Source organism: Peromyscus maniculatus, chromosome 6 (assembly GCF_049852395.1).
Source record: "Peromyscus maniculatus bairdii isolate BWxNUB_F1_BW_parent chromosome 6, HU_Pman_BW_mat_3.1, whole genome shotgun sequence".
In the NCBI taxonomy this organism is placed as follows: domain Eukaryota; kingdom Metazoa; phylum Chordata; class Mammalia; order Rodentia; family Cricetidae; genus Peromyscus; species Peromyscus maniculatus.
Window position 1 is genome coordinate 60,340,085 of NC_134857.1, and position 18,974 is coordinate 60,359,058.

At 43.0% G+C, this 18,974-nt stretch overlaps 1 protein-coding gene and 1 non-coding gene across 5 annotated transcripts in view; one reads left to right on the forward strand and one right to left on the reverse strand.

Annotated features, from left to right (window-relative positions):
* Window positions 1-18,243, reverse strand: part of Tmem144 (transmembrane protein 144) — a 42,859-nt gene extending 24,616 nt beyond the window's left edge. The window contains exons 1-3 of one of the 4 annotated variants that reach the window (XM_076574282.1): window positions 18,109-18,243; window positions 4,559-4,727; window positions 1,921-2,043 (exon numbers count right to left, since the gene is read on the reverse strand). In XM_076574282.1, the coding sequence (XP_076430397.1) occupies window positions 1,921-2,043; window positions 4,559-4,667 (232 nt within the window). In that variant the 5' untranslated portion in view covers window positions 4,668-4,727; window positions 18,109-18,243. Of the gene's footprint in view, window positions 1-1,920; window positions 2,044-4,558; window positions 4,728-7,748; window positions 7,771-8,134; window positions 8,154-8,207; window positions 8,343-18,108 lie in introns of those variants that run through there. The other 3 variants (XM_015999598.3, XM_076574283.1, XM_076574284.1) reach the window with 3 other exon arrangements.
* LOC121830599 (U6 spliceosomal RNA) lies at window positions 224-328 on the forward strand. The gene has a single exon (XR_006073815.1). It is a non-coding gene; the product is annotated as a U6 spliceosomal RNA (small nuclear RNA).
* Window positions 18,244-18,974: the final 731 nt, after the last annotated feature.

Below are 18,974 nucleotides of genomic sequence, written 5' to 3' on the forward strand. Positions count from 1 at the left end.
TGCTTCTTTGCCTTGACCATAGTGGAACCTGCTTGAGGGACAAATGTCCGGTGTCTATAATGATCTGCACAATGGGCCTGGTGTGGTGGCACATGCCTTTAATCCCAGGACCTTTATGAGTTAGAGGCCAGCCTGATCTACCATGATACCCCTTCTCAAAAATATAAATGCATACCTTTTTAAAAATTATTTAATTAAAATAAAATTTCAAAAATTAAAAAATGCTCATATTGGCAGTGCACACATTAAAATTGGAGTGATACACCTAAGATTATCATGGACCCTGCATAAGGAGGGCATACAAATTCAAGAAGCATTCCATATTTTACACAAGCCTTGACCCCCCCCCCCAAAAAAAAAAAATCTGCAGGTTTACAAAAGAGAGATGTGTCTCATCTGCAATTCCACTCGGAACAGAGGCAGAAGGACTCAGAGTCCTAGGCCACCCTGGGCTGCATATAGTGAAACTCTGCCTCCAAAAGCCTAGAGGGAATGAGTGAACGCTGTTCATTCTCCCAATTTCACATAGTAAACAATCACAGAGGCATATACATGTGAGGTATGGTAATGTAAATTCTAGTGGAAATGTAAAGTTATACTTACTTTGATCTTAGCATAATAAATCTTATTAAAATCTCATAGGGGGTGGCACTATTAGGAAGTGTGGCCTTGTTGGAGGAAGGGTATCACTGTGGGGGTGGACTTTGAGGTTTCCTATGTTCAGGCTACCTCCCAATGTCTCAGTCAATTTCCTGTTGCCTGCAAGATGTAGGACTCTCAGCGATTCCTCCAGTACCATGTCTGCCTGCATGCCGCCATGCTCCCCATCATGATGATACTGGACTGAACCTCTGAAACTGTAAGCGAGCCACCGCAATTATAGGTTTTCTTTATAAGAGTTGCCATGGTCATGGTGTCCCTTCACACTAATAAAAACTCTAAGACAGTCCTTCAAAAACTCAAATGGGTAACCAGTAGGATTTTAACATTTTCAATTTTATTTGCTTCTAACAAATTTATCTCTTAAAAATTTTTAGTAATTTTATTTATTAAAATACAAAAAGATGAACTTTCCAGAGGGAGTTCATGTAGAAAAGAAAACTGTTTCTGATTGGTTAACTGGAAATATAAATTCTACTATAGACTTCAGGGAATTGATAAAGCAACAAGGACATTTTTTTGTTTTCTGTTTTCTTTGTTAAATGTTACTCAGAATGATTACATGCCTCTACTTGTCATCTTTTAAGGATGAGGTTTAAGAATTACTCTTTATTAAAACATGTTCTGATAAACATGCCTTAGAAAAGTCAAATGCATAAGATCGCATCTAAGTTATACTTTAAAAGGATCAAATGTCTTTACTATAATAGTTTTCTAGCAGGAACTTATGCCGTGGGATAATGCTTTTGTACACTGGTTTAATAAAACACTCATTGGCCAGTAGCCAGGCAGTAAGTATAGGCAGGATAAGCAGACAAGGAGAATTCTGGGAAGAGGAAGGCTGAGTCAGGAGACACCAGCCTGCTGTCCAGGGAGCAGCATGTAATGGCACACAGGTAAAGCCACGGAACATGTGGCAACATATAGATTAACAGAAATGGACTGAGTTTAAATGTAAGAGCTAGTCAGTAGTTAGCCTGAGCTAATGGCTGAGCAGTTTTAATTAATATAAGCCTCCGTGTGTTTACTTGGGACTGGCGGGTGAGAGAGATTTGTCCTGACTGCGGGCCATGCAGGACACAAGAAAACTCTTACTATAAACTTAAAACATTTAAAGGGAAAAAAAATCAGGAAATTTCCAGGAATATCTGAAAGGAAAACAATACACAGCCCATGTTATCTGCATTTAATGACTGAGTCACTGTGCCTTTTCTCCTGGTTGTGAGTATGACCACTGTATTAGGTGAATACACATATTACCTGTTGCCCAAATGAAGCCACCGAGCATCGCAAAAGGCCAGAATTTAGGGCAGCGTAGTACCAAGTTGACCACTAAGGCGACCAGCCAAATGGCAGCACAGAGCACCCACTGAAGGAACATCCCTGGAAATAAGACAACCTGGCATTACTTGGCAGAACGATTTGAGTATATGTATGTTTAAGAATATCTGTAAGATGCTGGGTGGTGGTGGCGGCGGCGGCGGCGGCGGCGGCGGCGGCGGCGGCGGCGGCGGCGGCGGCGGCACACGCCTTTAATCCCAGCACTCGGGAGGCAGAGCCAGGCGGATCTCTGTGAGTTCGAGGCCAGCCTGGGCTACCAAGTGAGCTCCAGGAAAGGCACAAAGCTACGCAGAGAAACCCTGTCTCGAAAAACCAAAAAAAAAAAAAAAAAGAACAGCCACAAATTAGGAAATGTCCCCACAGTGGGCATGTGGCACATTTATTCTTACAACTACTCTATGTCATAATTGACCCCATCTCAGATACCAAGAAAGCAAATTTGAGCTTAAGTAACTTGGCCCCAAAGCTGGTAAGGACATTTTTAACTGGATTCTAAACCCTAGATGCTTGACTCCAAAAGTCCACAGTGTGTTCCTGCTTAACATCCTATTTCACCTGTAGACAAATCAAGAAATTTCTGTCAAGGAATTCTGAGAAGATGGAGGCTGTATTTTCACTCTGATGCCGGTGTCACGGCCACTGTCAAAACATGCATTGAGATCTTCCAAACAGTGCAGCAGTAACTTAAATCTTGGGATACAAGTGGCCATTTGTGGCTCACCCTGCTGGAGTTTAATTTCTGTGATGAGACAGATTTTTACAAGCCTGAGATTCAGCCTCCCAGGCCAGGGCTCCTCTGCTTCTTATAATATAAGATGCTGCTGGCCACTTACCCGAGGATGAACATGGCAGTGGCCATTCAAGGCTCCCATACCATCAAGGCTTAGGGACTGAAAAGATCAAGGCTTAGGGGTTCAAAACCCACACCGAATGAAGTGCCAAGGCAGCTGCAACACCACACTGCCACTTTTGGTTCCAACTTGTACGACTTTTGTCTTTTGCTGTTCATTCTTACAACAGAGTAGAGGTGAAAAAAAAAAATGTCTACTAACCTCCAAAACAACAAAACAGTATTGGAGAGGAAGAAAATCTTTATGCTGCAGGTGTGAAATTGGAAACAAAAAGCTGGTGAAACTTGCTTGGTTGGGGGAAACTGAGACCAGAGCACTCGAAATATGTGCAGAGGCCTTGGGTTCAGTTTTCAGAAACACACACACACACACACACACACACACACACACACACACACACACACACACCACACGGGACACTTGTTCAGGATCACAAACCCCGCAGCTAGGCCAGCTGCCCCTTCTGGTTATTTTTCTATTAGTTTCTATGCTTGTCAAGCTCCAGCCAAGGAGGAAAGATTTGTAACCCTGCCGTCTAAGGAGTATGAAGACTAAGGAACCAGGGAGATTTAACTATAACGGGGTTAGCGTGGTGGTATACACCTTTAATCCCAGCATTCAGGAGGCAGATCTGTGAGTTCGAGGCCAGCCTTGTCTACAAAGAGAGTTCCAGGACAGCCAGGGCTATGTAGAGAAACCCAATCTCCAAAAACCAAAACAAACAAACAACAAACAAAAATAACTGGGAAGTTACCTCCCAAGAGGTGCTCACTGAGTAAGTTCACTGAGAAGTCCCTTCTGACTTCCAAAGGGAGGTCAGAGAAAAAAGGTCTTCCAAAGGCAAAAGCAACTCTTGCTTCCTTTCACTAACCATCAGCTTGTACTGTTTGTTGCACGGTGACACACGCGTTTCTAGAAATTACAGCGCTGTGCAAAACCACGCATTCAAAACCTCAAAACAGAACCAAACCCGGTTTGGGGGATGACACGGAAAGACTGCACCAGCAATGTATTAAAAAAGTTTGAACTAATGAGGTGGCTAAGTACAGTAACAACGCACTCCACACAGCCCCTTAATTTAGAAGGACTGGGGGGTTTGTGAGGAAGGAGCACCGTGAAGAACGAAGCCCGAGGACCGCTGCAGGGCTGCCGGAATGGGGGTCTGACATCAGATGTGCACAGTTTTGTGGCAAAGGATGTGTGTCTGTGTGTGCACAGGTGGTAACTGAGGTGCCCAGCTTTGTGTCGAGGAGTGTGTAGGTTTTGGCACTGCCCCGTGTCTTTCTTTAATGGGGAGAAGCTTTCTGTGTTCGCCTTTCATGGTTAGTTAGAGAAGAACTTGTTCACCAGTCAACAGGTGTGCGTGATGTTCAGCTTGGTCTCTCATGTATCAACTGTGTTTTTGAATGAATGCTGAGAGCAGAACTGGCCATAATGTACCTATTTTATAAACACAGAGCCACGGGCAAGAAGCTTTTCCAGTGGTACCCGCCTTGCTTTATCACGGAGTACAATCTGGCCTCCCTGTCCTGACTCACTCTTGGTGTACTACAATGGGCACTGGGAGATGATTTATGCGAGTTCTATTACTATAATCAATAACACAGTTTTTTTAGCTGTTATTTTTAAAAGATAAAACAAAAACAAACAAGTAGCCAAGATGCTTAAAAGCAAGTTTGGGTTAAAAAAAAAAACAAAACAATTACCATCACCGGTGTCATATTTTTTAAGTGGTACAAAGTTGGAGCCAAACAAGACAATCGCTACAGCAGAGGAGAGGTAGCCCGTGGTGAAATCTGTTCCATTATTGCTCATGGTTGCAGGGGTGGCAGACAGCGGACGGTCCCACTTTCAGTCCGTGTTTTTCAAGAGTTTCTGAAACAAAAGAAATAAAATGAAGGCGAGAAGCTGTGAACCTGTGAACCAGTTGTGATCAGGACACGAAGTCCATTGATCAAAAGCAGCTAAGGCTCCTTTTTTGCAGTTAGTCAGGTCATGATGCAAAAATCTATCATTTATACATAATGCTCACAGTTCATGTGTTTCATTTGTTCTACCAATAATTTTTTATTGCTAACTTATAATAAAATAGACCAAGTGTTCTTTTTTTTTCCTTCAGAGTTTGAAAATCTAACGTTTTACAAGATCTGGATCCATTTTTTCCTATATTACAAAGATGATTTCTCTGTAAAGCAGACAGGCATGGTGAACAAATTTCTGGGCTTGGACTCTATTTAACTGGTTGTTGTGTCAATCAAATTCAAAAGCACCTGAGAAGACTTTCAGAACAATGAAGTGCTTAATAAGCAAAAGCGTTTGCTGTGTTCCAGACCCAAGCCTAAGGGCACATGCAGGTTGTATGGCCGTCACAAATTCAGAATCTTGTCTTTTCATTAGTATACCTATAGTAAGCAGTAAGTCCGTAGCCAAAGAGTCTTGTCTGAGGTGCAGCTCAGTGGTAGAACATGTGCTTAAATATGCACTGGGACCTGGGTTCAGTCCTTAGCACAGTGCACACACACATGCATGCTGTATACATGTATAAAGAAACAAATAATCTAACTATTAATATTTTTAAGCCAAGGTAGAAGAAAATGCTTCATGAATCTTGTGGAGTCTGAGCAGCAATGAGCTGTATAAGAGCAGCCTGCAGAACAGCAGCTGGTTAGGCATCCCAGCTATACAGTCTGGGGGCACCAAGCCACATACAGGTAACCAGGCTTTTAATAAAATTAATCAGCTCAGGAAAAGGAAAAAAAAATTCAGGTCTTCAGCCAAATTATGTTTCAAGTACTTAGTCACCACCTTTGTCTAGCAGCCACCAATCTGGATACTGCAGATTCTAGAGTTTTCCACCACTGCAAAAATTTCTATCAGATACTATTGCTACATACAAGTGCTGGTTCCCCAGTGAAGAGAAGTAGCAGATGGCCGTGGAGGTGGCTCAGTGGGTAAGGGGCTTGTGACATGAGTTCAGATCCTCAGCACCCACTTAAAAGCTGGAAAAAAGCATGTGACTGCAACTTCATGGCTGGGTGGGGAGGGAGCAGAGACAGCAGGGTCACACGGGCTCAGTGGCCAGCCAGTCTAGCTTAAATGCTCAGTTTCAGATTCTGTGAGAGACCCTGTCTCAAAAAGTGAAGTGGAAGGACTGGAAAGATGGCCAGGCAGTCAAAAATCGATTGCTACTCTTGCGGACACCTAAGCTTTTGGTTCCCAGTACCAAAGTTGGATGACTCAACCATCTGTAACTCCAGCTCCAGAGGACCCAACTCCCTCATTTGGCCTCTACAGGCACCTGCACACATGTATACACACAGGCACAAACAAACATCCATAAATAAAAACAAAAATAAATCTCTAAAAACATACTGCTTGCAAGCTACACAGGGAAACCCTGTCTTGAAAAACAAAAACAAACAAACAAAAATACTGCTTGCTTTGGCATCACACATACTAAAGTTAAAAAAAAATATACAGGAAGGGGGCTGGAGAGATGACTCAGTGGTTAAGAGCACATGCTGTCCTTTCAGAGGACCCAGGTTCGATTCCCAGCACCCACATGGCAGCTCACAACTGTCTATCACTCCAGTTCCAGGGGACCTGACAGCCTCACATAAACATATATGCAGGCAAAACACCAATGCATATAAAATAAAAATAAATAAAAAAAAAGATACAGGGAAAATTAGACTGATCCCTGCAACAAGGATGACAGACAAGTTTCGTGGAGCTTTTCATATTTTATAGAGTTTTCTAATTTTCTCAGTTAAGCAGTAACAATAAAGTAGAGAACGCTAAAGGGAGAGACTCATGTCTTCCTCTGACTGCCACCTGTGCACTCATGCATGCACCCACACATACATCACGCGCATGCACAAGAAGAAAAGGATCAAGCCCACCAGTAACCAAAAGTCAGATATTTCTTGGTGGTAGTATTTGGAAAAGCCTGCTGAACATGAGTCACTTTGGAAAGCTGCCAGGGACTGAAAATACAGGTTTAGTAACTAAGAAATCATTTCTTTTCCGTTTTAATTAAAACAGGCAAAGCAAGTACATGGAAAAGAGGACAGTGCCTAACCACTGAAGGAGGCAGATTATTGGACAGAAAAGAGGGTTCCACTAACGAATATTGACGGGCAGCCCCAGGTATCAGCCCGGATTGAAAGGATAATTAGTAGTGCAGATCAGAGCATATGACCTCATTTGACTGCTGGGTCAGCTTCGGTCCGTTATTGCCTTAGATACACGATGTTCGCTCACAGCACACAGCTCCCACACGGTTCAGAAAGCATGTGATCTAATTCCGTGTGTACTGACAATCCCAGGTAACCCCGAGGAAGGCTGCATGCACCTTGTTCTAAACCGGTGACATTTCTTTGATAAAGAGAAGCATCATAACTCTACCAAGCATTTATCCCCAATTCCCTTGGAGCACAAACCTATCTCAAACCACTCCTTTGAAAATCTTATTTTTGGCTCAGGTTGGTAGCAAACTAAAACCCAGCACTCAGGAGGCAGAAGCAGTCAGATCTCTGTGTTCAGTTCCTGCCTGGTTTACATAGTTAGTTCCAAGCCGGCCAGGACTATGATAATGAGACCCCGATTTTCATTATCATTATTATTATTTATTGATTTCTTGAGTTAAACTCGCAGCATGCTAGTTGAGCGCTCTGCTCAGCTGAAACCCCCCAGCCCTTATTTTCACTTTTTTTTTTTTGAGACAAGTCTCACAGGCTTTTCTAGGCAGGCTTAAAACTTGTGATTTATTCCCCACATTCATTAAAAAAATTTTTTTTTCAGGACAATAGAACCATAAACATCACGTGGTTCAGATAGCATGTGACCTGCCCATACACGTTTACCTTAGGCCATGACCTGCCCATACACGTTTACCTTAGGCCGGGTGTCAATCAGGCAGCAGCCATCTCAATAGTTCAGCATTTCCCCGGGGTGGGGGTGGGGGGTAAAAACTTTCAACATTCTCCAGTTGAACAGTCTCAAGACCAAGTATCTTAAGGTTTACTTGTTCAGTGACCACTGATATTTTATTACACCACGTTAATTCTTCCTCTTCATTACTGGTATGTCTGCTTTTTTCCCCCTACTAGTTTAAAGTTTTAATCAGCCCTTCCCCTCCCTCCAAGATAGTACGGGCTGCTCAGATCAATACTGCCTGCTCTAGTTCAAAGATTTCATTTCTGGTTTCCTTTAGTTTCCTCCAATCTAAGGGCAACTTCGGCTGTCTCTGGGCTGACGTCAGCGGTGCTGGCACGAAGAACTTGCTCTGAGAGTTTTTCCCAGAAGCGAGTCACAGGGCAGTCCTCAGACCCCGGCGATCTGGTGGGTACTCACTGGGCAGGCTGCGGAGGCCAGCCGGGCTCTTCCTAGGACTTCCTGCCGGCGTCTGAGAAGGAGACCAGAGTCCCCTCCCAGGCAGAGGCTCGGGACACCCTCCCAGTGGAGGGCTGGAGCTCAGTCAGGTGACTAAGGAGTCGGCAAGCTCTCTGTCAATCAGCAAGTTAACCAGAGAGGTTCTTTGCTCTTAAAGAAGAGAGAGGTCAGGGGTCAGGGAGTAGCAAGTCACCTACTCTTGAACATCACACCTTTATCTGTGTGGTTTGTGGATAAGCCAAAAACAGAGGCATTATAAAAAAAAAAAATGACCAAGTTACCCCAATCTGTTCTTCCTTGTTAGGCAAATGCTCTACCAGTTGTACCCTCCTCCCTCTTTTTTTCTTTTTAAACTCTGAGACAGCTTCTCACAAGGTTGCCTAGACTGGCTTGCACTTACTCCATAGCCCAAGTGGACTTTAAGATTGTGATCCTCCAGACTCAGCCTCCCGTGGAGCTGGGATCATGGGCCTGGACAAAGGCATCTAAACCACTAATGTGTGTGTGTGTGCAAATGTAGTGAGTACTAAGTGGCCTGTAGGGCTGTCACCTCTGCGGCTTGCTGGCACATTGCAATGGCCGAGGAACGTGGCTTTATACAAAACCACACGCTGGAGTAGCTAAAGTAATGCTTGGCCCAGGAGTCAATTTCTTTGAAAGTGTCCTCCAGGAAACTTGAGTGGGAAAGCAGGCTGTGAGTCATATTCTAGATTGAGACTTGTCCCACCTCATCAGCTATAGGAATCATCAGGGCAATGAGCTGGAGTGCAGGCTCCTGACACCCGATAGAGATTCTGAGAAAAAAAAAAAAAGCAGCCTCTGGTGTACAATGTAGATTTGCTTGCATTGGACCCTCTTCAACAGCTGAGAATATGTATGTGTATATGTGTGTGTGTGTGTGTGTGTGTGTGTGTGTGTGTGTGTGAGAGAGAGAGAGAGAGAGAGAGAGAGAGAGAGAGAGAGAGAGAGAGAGAGAGAGAGAGAGAACTCTCCTACACAGCAGTGCTGGTACTGGTGCAGCAGAGGACACAGACATGGACTTGAAGATGAGGAAGTGCTAGGTTCCGCCCTAGTCTAAGTTTAAAGCAGGCCTCTTGGGGTAGCATTGAGCTGACGCCATCCACTAACGGATCATGTGAGGTTCACAGGAAAGAGAAGCAAAGTAGAGACGTTAAAGATAAGGTTTCTAGAAAGGAAGCCTTGCTCCCAATGTGGCATGCATCAGACATCCACACTGGGAGGCAGAACATTAATGAATGAAAGAAGCTAAGCATCTTAAGTGAAATGATTAATTTAGCAACTGAGAATATTGAGAAACAACTCTCTGTTTATTGGTATACAGACTGTAGGCAGAGATTGCTTATTGAGTTCAGTTTTATGTACTTTACTATTAATTAATTTCTTTAAGTTTTCGCATTAAATTGAGGGGTTTTAGCCACCTTACATCAAGCAAGTCTATCAGCATCATTGTTTCCCAAAAGTATACACTCACTACATGTATGTTACAGTTTGGTAAACCCACATGTGAGTTCAGTGGTTTGCATTGTTATTATCATAGCTGCATAACATGTCACTTTTCTGTTTTTGGGTACCATAAACTCCCACCAAGGAAGACAAAGCTTTCTCCTCCTAGTGTTAGAGATGGAACCCAGGACCCTAGCACATACTAAGCAAATGCTTCTCACCGAGCTATGTCTCCAGTCCTTTGCCATCTTTATGTATTCTGGATATGAACTTTTGGATAAAAACTTGGTAAATGTCATCTCTGGTTTTGTAGGTTGTCTACACCCTGTTGTTCTTTGCTGTGCAGAACTTCTTAATTTGATAAAATATTATCTGTCAGTTCTTGCTATCCTTTCCTGAGTTTGGGTGTACCTATTCAGAAAATCACTGCCTGCAACCAGTGTTTGGAAATGTTGTCCCTATAATATTTTTCTAGTGATTTCAGGGTATGAGGTTTTACATTTAGGTATTTGGTCCATTTAATGTTTACATGTTTATTATCTATCAATCATCTATCATCTCTCTGTGTGCATGTGTGTGTGCATGTGCATACGAGTTATGAACAACTATTGGCAAGTTGATGTGGCAAAAGAAACTCTTCCAAGCTGTTGGTGGGAATGTAAACTAGTTCTCCTCTGTGTACAACAGTATGGAGGGTCAGAAAAAAAAGACAACATAAAAAACAGGACTCTGATCTTACTCACTGGTACAGAGCTTACCTAGCATGCTCAAGTTCCCGGGATACATCATGAGCACCAAGGAACAAGGTAATAACAACAAAAACTGAATCGGACCAAGCAACCCCACTTCTGGGTACAAATCCAAAGAAAATGAGGTGAGCACACTGAAGACAAGCCTGTGTGCTCGAGTTTATTGCAGGACTCAAAGTGAAAATGAAAGTGAGGTGTATACACGCATAGACTCGTTGGTAAAAAAGAATGAAGTCCTGCTGTTTGCAGCACAATGGATGAAGCTGGAGGATATTCCATTAACTGAAATAAGCTAGACAAGCACTGAATGCTCTTGCTCACATGGAGACTGAGAAGTGTTGACTCTCTAGTACAACGGTGATTTTAGGGACTGGGAAAGGTACGGGGGATGGTGGATTTGATTGGTGCATACTGTGTGCATGTATAGACATAGGTGGAACCTCCTAAAGAGGTTCAATCAATACATGTTAATACATGTATTAATGCAGGTACAATCAATACATGTTAACGAAAACAAACACAGGAAATGCTACTCTAGTCAATGAACCAGTGACACAATGAAAGAGCCTTACTGCTAACACAGAGAAATTTTAGCTATTTAGATATACAATCAAGGTGGCCACAACATTCCCTCACAGTGAAGTCTGCTTCAGAGAGAACCTCCAGCTCTCTTCAATTAAGGAAGACCTTGAGAAGATGATGAAAGGAAACATTTTATGGTAGCCAAGGTTGGTGCATAAAATGAAGACGTGGTTTCCTTAGCAACAAGCAAGACAAAGCGGCAGGTGCTGATGCCAAAGCTGCAGTAAGTTACCCAGAAGGCCTTGCAAAGATAAACAAGGGTCTCTGTGCCACACAACGGATTTTCAGTGGAGAGGAAGCAATCTTCTCTTGGAGGAAGATGCCATCTAGGGTTGTTACAGTCAACACCTGGCTTCAAAGGTCTAGGGAAGAGGCTGGCTAATGCTGCTGGTGATTTTAGTGAAACCAATATCCATATTAGGAAGGGAGCTAAATCTATCTGGCCTGTGCCCCAAGAATGGAACAACAAAGTCTGGGTGTTGGCAATCGGTTTGCCATATGATTTACTGAATATTCTAAGCTCTTAGTAGTGATAGGGAAGAAAAAAAACTACACTTAAAATACCCAGGCACCCTTTTGGAAATGAATAAGATACCTGCTAACACAGCATCTATACTGTGGTCAAGGAATAATGTTGAGTTTTAGGTCTCATTACTTAAGGAACAGATTTCATAGTGCTGTAGTTGCCGTAGGTAGTATTTTTTTGTATGCAATATAAGTTGAAAAACTTAGAAAGCCTTCACTATTCTGGTTGATACGAAGGCCAGTTGTGATTTGTGGGGAAATGTCAAAATATCAACATGAACAGAAATTTGAAAGAAATTGATTCCAGCCTTTGGGGAGAACAGTTAGGGTCTTGGGACTTTGGTGGAAGAGGGAAATGCATGGGACAGAAGCAGTAAGAGAATTATAATAGAGGTGGGGCCTGAAGATGCTGCCAGGGGGAGGGGAATGGAGAATCTTTCGTGGGGGACTCAACCGGGAGACTCAGAGGAAGTCAGATGTACAATACTGAGGAGAGGTAACCAAATACATGACAGAGTGTAGATTAGTATAAATGGGTTAATTTAAGTTTTAAGAGCTAGTTGGGAACAAGTCTAAGCTAAGGCCAAGCTTTCATACTTAATAAGAAGTCTCCATGTCATTATTAGGGAGCTGGCAGTCTAAAGTCTGACTACAGGGGATGCTACAGAAGTCTTTATTGGGGCTCTGCTGAGTCTCAAAGGGAACATATTTCAATGGACTTGGTAGAGACCTAACATTCCAAGATACCCAAAACCTGAGAGTTAATCCAGCTGGGCCAGTCAGTCACCAGACTCAAAGACAACACCCAAGAAAGGCTGATTTACTTTAAGGAATGTTAAAGAGATGGGAAGAATAATTATTGCTTTATTGAGACAATGTGCCTTTCTCAAACCTCTGGTGTGGTCTTTATAGAGTGGCCCTCCATGAGGCTTAGTTACCTGTTTGCCTTTTTGAATCTGGTCTCAGAAAGCTGTAACTTTTCCTTTCTATTCTTTCCTGTCTCTTTCTTTAGGATTTAGACAGAGAATACATATGCTTTCCCTCGTATTTTGGGCTTTTTCCCTCTATTTCTCAGAAGCCACCCTCCATCATCCACAATGTGACTGCCTTCAAATGGCTGGGTTTCCTCTGCTCCACCTTCCTCCTCTGGGTCCACTTTGCAGCTTGCTTGTCCCAGGCCTTTTCTTTTAAACCCTTTCTTCAAGAGTGTTCTTCTGAGTCGATGAGTAAAATATTTTATTGATAAGCCTGAGAACCCAAAAGAGTGACCCACAAATTCCTTGTTAACACATGGCACACTGGTGAGACACTTTAGAATTTTCATTTACACCCTCAAACCTCCTTACCAGTAAGGAGCAATAGTCCTGCGCTCTCTCTCTCTCCCCTTCTCTCCCTCCTACTCTGACTCCCCCCTCGCTCTCTCCCCCTCTGTCTGTCTGTCTCTCTTTCTTATATGCACACATACTTTTAGACTCTGCATATGAAAGAAGATGCTTGAATGTTCTTTGTTTTCCTATGACCCTCTCTTGTTCTCTCTTCTCCCACTCTCTTAAACCTCATCCTCATCCCACATCCTTCCTCTTGCTTTCATGGACATGTACATTCCTCTTTAAATCTGGATTCTGTACATCAGAGAAAACAGGGTCTTTCTGAGTCTGCATTATATCATTTTACATTATGGTCTCCAGTTCATCCATTTCCTTGTAAATAAAATTAGAAAAGTCATTTAATCTTAAGCATTGGCTTTTCTTCATCTTTTTACGTGGTCAAAGTTACAAACTGTATAAAACACTAGGATTTGTAGTTTTTGTGTTTGCTGTACCACTCAAAGGGCTTGGTATTCTCTTCATTTATGACAAGAAAAATATGGCGCAAACTGAAAACCAACGCTCTTCTTTAGAGAAGAGAATTGAGATCATAGCTTGGACTTCTTGCCTGACAGCTGAGAAGCTCAGTAAATACCCAGAATCACATCTTTCCAGGGGAGGAAGAGTCTTTAGAGCCAGTGACAGGCTGGGGGAGTGAATGATGAATCTCTAGCAAATTGGTACAAGGGTCCACTGACTACACGTGGGAACTCTGGGTGAGTGGAATAGTGCTAGGGGGCACCCGCGGGTGGGTGAGTTTTACCTTTTAAAACATTATTGGGTTTTCAAGGTGAGGATTGGAGATATTTATTTATTTTTTCTTTCTTTTTTATCGAAGAAATGAAGATTTTCCTAAGACAAACAAAACCTTTAAAACTTTTAGTAGATCAGTGTTGGAAGAAATATTAAAATTCTCCAGAGAGAAGAAATATGATATAGATCAGAAACTCAGACTTCCATGAAGGAAAAGCTTCAGAAAGGGCATAAAGGTGCAACTAAACCTTTTAATTTCAATAATGATGGTTATTTATGAATGGCAGACTCTAAGGGACAGGAGGGAACATTGGAAATTGTCTATAAGACAGAGCTTGACCTGCCTAATAGGTTGCTTTTTAATTTTCTTTTTATAATTCTGAATTGAACTCGTGGCCTTATTGAGCTTCATCCCAGCCCTAAATTCTCACCATATAGCTCATGTTGGTGTCATAATCCTAATCATCCTCTGGCGGTCTCCTGAGTGCTGGCACTGTGGGTGTGTGTCACCACACAGGGCACTGTGCTACAGCAGAAAACACTCTGCTGATTCCATTAGATTATGTAGTCACAGTGTTATTTAATAGTAGACTAAAAGTAGTTGAAAACATCTACTGGGAGATTAAAAAAAACCACCCAAATAATTAGAGCAATCCCTACAAAATTTTCCAAAAGATGTGTATTGATATAGTAAGAAAAGGGAGAAAATAGAATCTTACAAGTATAGAATTAAAACTAGAGAAGACAGAAAAAAGAGGGATCAATGAGAAGCAAAGAGTAACAAAGACTAAAATTCAGGACCTAAGTTTACGTTGTTGATGAGAAACCCACCTTAATTTTATTAATAAGTATACCGATTTAGAAAGACGGACAAAGATCCAGAGGTATCTGGAGTACCAACTTTATCTTCAAAGGAGAGCAGACCAGGGGATCACCAGAGATAAAGAGGAGCATTGTGTAATGTTGAAGAAGCCATTTTTATAGTAAAACATAAGGAGCCTGCCTATGTGCCTCACAGCAGTGTCCAAGCATGTGAAGCAAACAGGAGTAAATCGAAGTGAGGGAGAATAATTAGGTCTTCACCACTCTAATGGAATAGACAGATATAGATAAGACTCCAGGAAGGGCACAGCTAAACTGGACCCAGTTGAATAGTTACATGATATTTCATCCAAAACCAACAGAATCTTTTTGCTTCCCAAGCTCACTTGGACCGGCAAGTTAAATTGGCTATATCTTGTACAACATGCAACATAAAGATTAACTCTAAGGTACAATTTATGCTTTTATTTCTTCAGAATAATGTATCAGTGCTGCATAACTTTTAACACATTTGGTACACAGAGGCACAATGCTAAGGCAGCTAGAAGAGGGCTGAATGGGAACTTTGCGCTATCTGCTCAGTTTTCCAAGTGGACTCTCCAAATGCTTGTTTGCCGTCAGGACCTCTTGCAGCATGGGAGTGTGGGAGATTTTTGTTGTTGTTGTTGTTTTGTTTTTGTTTTTATTTTTAAATCTCAGCTATTTACTTATGTCCTCTATTTTCTGAATGATTTCAAACTGAGTGATTCTGCTTTCCGCTTGGAGGATTTCCATATATAATGAGAAATTAAGAATGGTGTGGAGGCAGAGCCAAATCTGCTGATCTCGTTGCATTATGTAACCATGCTTTTTCGTGCTTTAAAAGAAGTTAAATCCTTAGCTTGTTTTCTTTCGTCCCTCCCTCTTCTTTCCTTCCCTCCTCCCACCAGCCTCAACAGCATCCTGTCAAATTTTTTCCTGAAAGACTTAAAAGAAGAGAGAGAAGGCTGTAGCCACTGACTTCTAAAGCAGCTGAAGCCATGATCCACACTCCACCATTCAAGCTCATTTCCCTCCACTAGGCTCTCTGGAGTGGACAATTTTCTTTTTCCTCCCTCCCTCTCTCCCTCCCTCCCTCCCTCCCTCCCTCCCTCCCTCCCTCCCTTCCTTCCTTCCTTCCTTCCTTCCTTCCTTTTTGATTTTTTGAGACAGGGTTTCTCTGTGTAGCCCTGGCTGTCCTGGAACTCTCACTTCATAGACCAGGCTGGCCTTGAACTCACAGAGATCTGCCTGCCTCTGCCTCCCGAGTGCTGAGATAAAAGGCATGCATCACCACTGCCTGGCCTGAGTGAATGATTTCCAGGCTGAAGTTGCTATCTGGGTTCCAGAGGCAGAGTTTACTGTCTTTGAAACCAAAGAAACCTGTGGTTCTTCTGGGCAGCAAGCATAATCACCCCACAACAATGACTACTTGCTTTCCCCGGATGTCTGGCTAATCAGTAGATCTTCTCTGAAAGGCTTCACCCCCTTTCTTTTTCTTTACACAGGGATCAGAGGTCACTCTTGCCCTTATCACATGATGGCTGATGGCACATGTGTGTTAGATCTTGCACTCAGGTACAACATTTCTTCTTGAAGGATATAGAGCACTTCCCCACATTGTATTTGACCTGCATTTGGATCCTTGTTGGTCCAGAGGCCGTGAGAAGGTGACACCTTGATATTCGGAAGAACTGAGAAACCTGCCTTAGGCCAGGTGTCCAAATGCACCTAAGTGAAGGGAGCGGGCAGAGGCACATCTGCATTCCTTGAAGGGTCAGAGTGTCGGGCATGTGTGGGGGTTTTCTGAGTGTCCCCTGAATCGTTCCATGTCGGTAACTTGAACAGGAAAACTGAACAGGGAGATGTGCCAGGTCTCTGCATGTGGCTCTGCCACCACCCACCTACCCAGGCCTGGCTTTCTTATTATCCGCCTTCCAGATGGGGCAAGGAGCTGCTCCCTACCACCACCACTGAGGTCTTTATTCCTCACTGTGAATTGATAGTTTGCTAATACAACCTTGTCACCTTATTGGCATGTCTGGAATGGGTTATTTCTTTTTTTTTTTTTTTTTTTTTTTTTTTTTTTTTTTTTTTTTGGTTTTTCGAGACAGGGTTTCTCTGCGTAGCTTTGCACCTTTCCTGGAACTCACTTGGTAGCCCAGGCTGGCCTCGAACTCACAGAGATCCGCCTGGCTCTGCCTCCCGAGTGCTGGGATTAAAGGCGTGCGCCACCACCGCCCGGCTTGGAATGGGTTATTTCAAGCCACTAATCAAAAATCAATTAATTCTATCATCTTCAATATACTCTTTTCAAGAAGAGTTTATCATAAAATTGAAGCAATTAACATTTTCAAGAACAATGTATGTCAGGAAGAATATGATTGAAAATTGATGGTGCTGTGTTGAAATAAATGTTTCTGCCCTTCCTGGGGCATATTTTCCATATGAAATGTTTTACAATAAAGGTTACCTCAATAAAGAATAAAACTATTACCTTTACTAACTTTTCAAAACAGTGTCCACCAGGAATTAAAGCTATATCCCTCACAATGTTAACAGTTCTAGGAATAAACCAAGTATACTTTTAATCACTTTGAGTTTAAAAAAGTATTAATACTACTTACTTACTTACTTATACATGTTTCTAAACTTTTTTCTTTTGTAAAATTTAAATTATGTGTGTGTGTGTGATGGTGGTGGTGGTGGGGTGGTTATTTATATATCAGTACAGGTGCCCACTGAGGCCTGAGGAGTGGAGCTTCCAGAGCTGGGGTTACAGGCAGCTGTGTGATGAGTGTGGATCACTTTAGGGATAGAACCCAGGGCCTTGGGCATGCTAGGCAAACATCTGCCATTGAGCTATTCCTACCATTCCTACCCCTTGTTCATTATTTTTGTCTGAAGCTTACGCTGGTCCCACACTCATGATCCTTTCGCCTCAGCTTTCAAAGTAGTAAGATCATAGGCTGTGGATCTATGTGTACCTGGGGGCTCCTGTGTTCTAAATACGTATTCATTTGAGAAATTTCTGTGAAGGAAGTGCTATAAACCAGGCATCGTTCAAGACATTGGGAATAAATTAAACAAACAAACCAACAAACCAACAACAACAACAACAACTCTGTATCAGTTTAGCTTACAATCAGATAAGAGACACCACATAATGAATAATATCTATGGTATATTAACCAGCGATAAGCGGAAAAAGAGAGAGGGGAGGAGTGGCCTATAAAGAGGCCCAGAGGCCACCTGAGGAATGGCAGGGTGTGGCTGCAGCTGAAGCTGCCGTAGTCATGAGGAGAGAAGAGTTGTGGAAGACAAGGCCAGAAAGGCCGAGGGGCTGGGCAGGGTGAGGGGCCTGCTGGACCACTGAAAAGACCGGCTAGTCTGAGAAAAATGGAGTGCTTAGCGTATTTCAATCACAGGACATATGAAAGTCATCTTTGACAGACACCCCAAGTGTATAACATTAAAAAAAATATAAAAGCTTTGCTATCTTCCGCAGTCTTTGGGGGTCTAGATGTTGGGGTTCGGGCATAAGTCCCCGAGGTGTGGTGGGGATTGGAGATGGTGGCTTACTTGTATCACCATGGGCTGCTCTACTGCTGGCTGGAGACCTCAGTTCCTCCTCACATGGGCTGCTCTACTGCTGGCTGGAGACCTCAGTTCCTCCTCACATGGGCTGCTGGAGTATTCTGACACGGCGCTGGCTCTGCACAGAGTGACAGGTGGAGGGAATTGAGCGTGTCCATTGTCCTTTGTGACCTAGCCTCTGAAGTCACACGCTGTCACTCTTCAGTGCTTTCTTGTTCGTCACACTGTTTATCTCCAATTCAGAGCAGTCGGGACAGACCACAGGATGGCGGGGACACTGAGAGGACAGCACCACCGAGGGCAGTTTGGAGGCTGGCACCCAGGAGGAAGAAGGAGGAGACTTATGGGACCCGTGTTCCTACCCAGACACACATGGAAGTAACCCAGTACAGAAGTCTAGGAAACAGCGTTGTCAGGGACCCCGATGCACTGGTAACAACGCACAGTGCAGTGATGGGAAGGCAGGAAGATGCGGTGGAAGAGCTTGTACACACATTCTCCAGGCCTTTCCTGCTTCTCAGTGAAGCAGGAAACATGGTTGTAGATCAAAAGTCAGGACCGATAAGGAGATGGGGGGGGGGGGGGCTTTACACGTGTTTTAAACATCCCAGTGTCTTGCAGGTGACTCAGTGCTTATTGTCACTAATCTTGCTTAGTTACATTTTTTTTTTTTTTTTTTTGAGTATAGCTTTGGAATTTTTCCTGGAACTCACTCTGTAGACCAGGCTGGCCTCGAATTCACAGAGATCCACCTGCCTCTGCCTCCCAAGTGCTGGGATTAAAGGAGTGTGCCATCACCACCTGGTGCTTCGTTACATCTTAAAGGAGAGAAAATTGAACCATCATCTTTT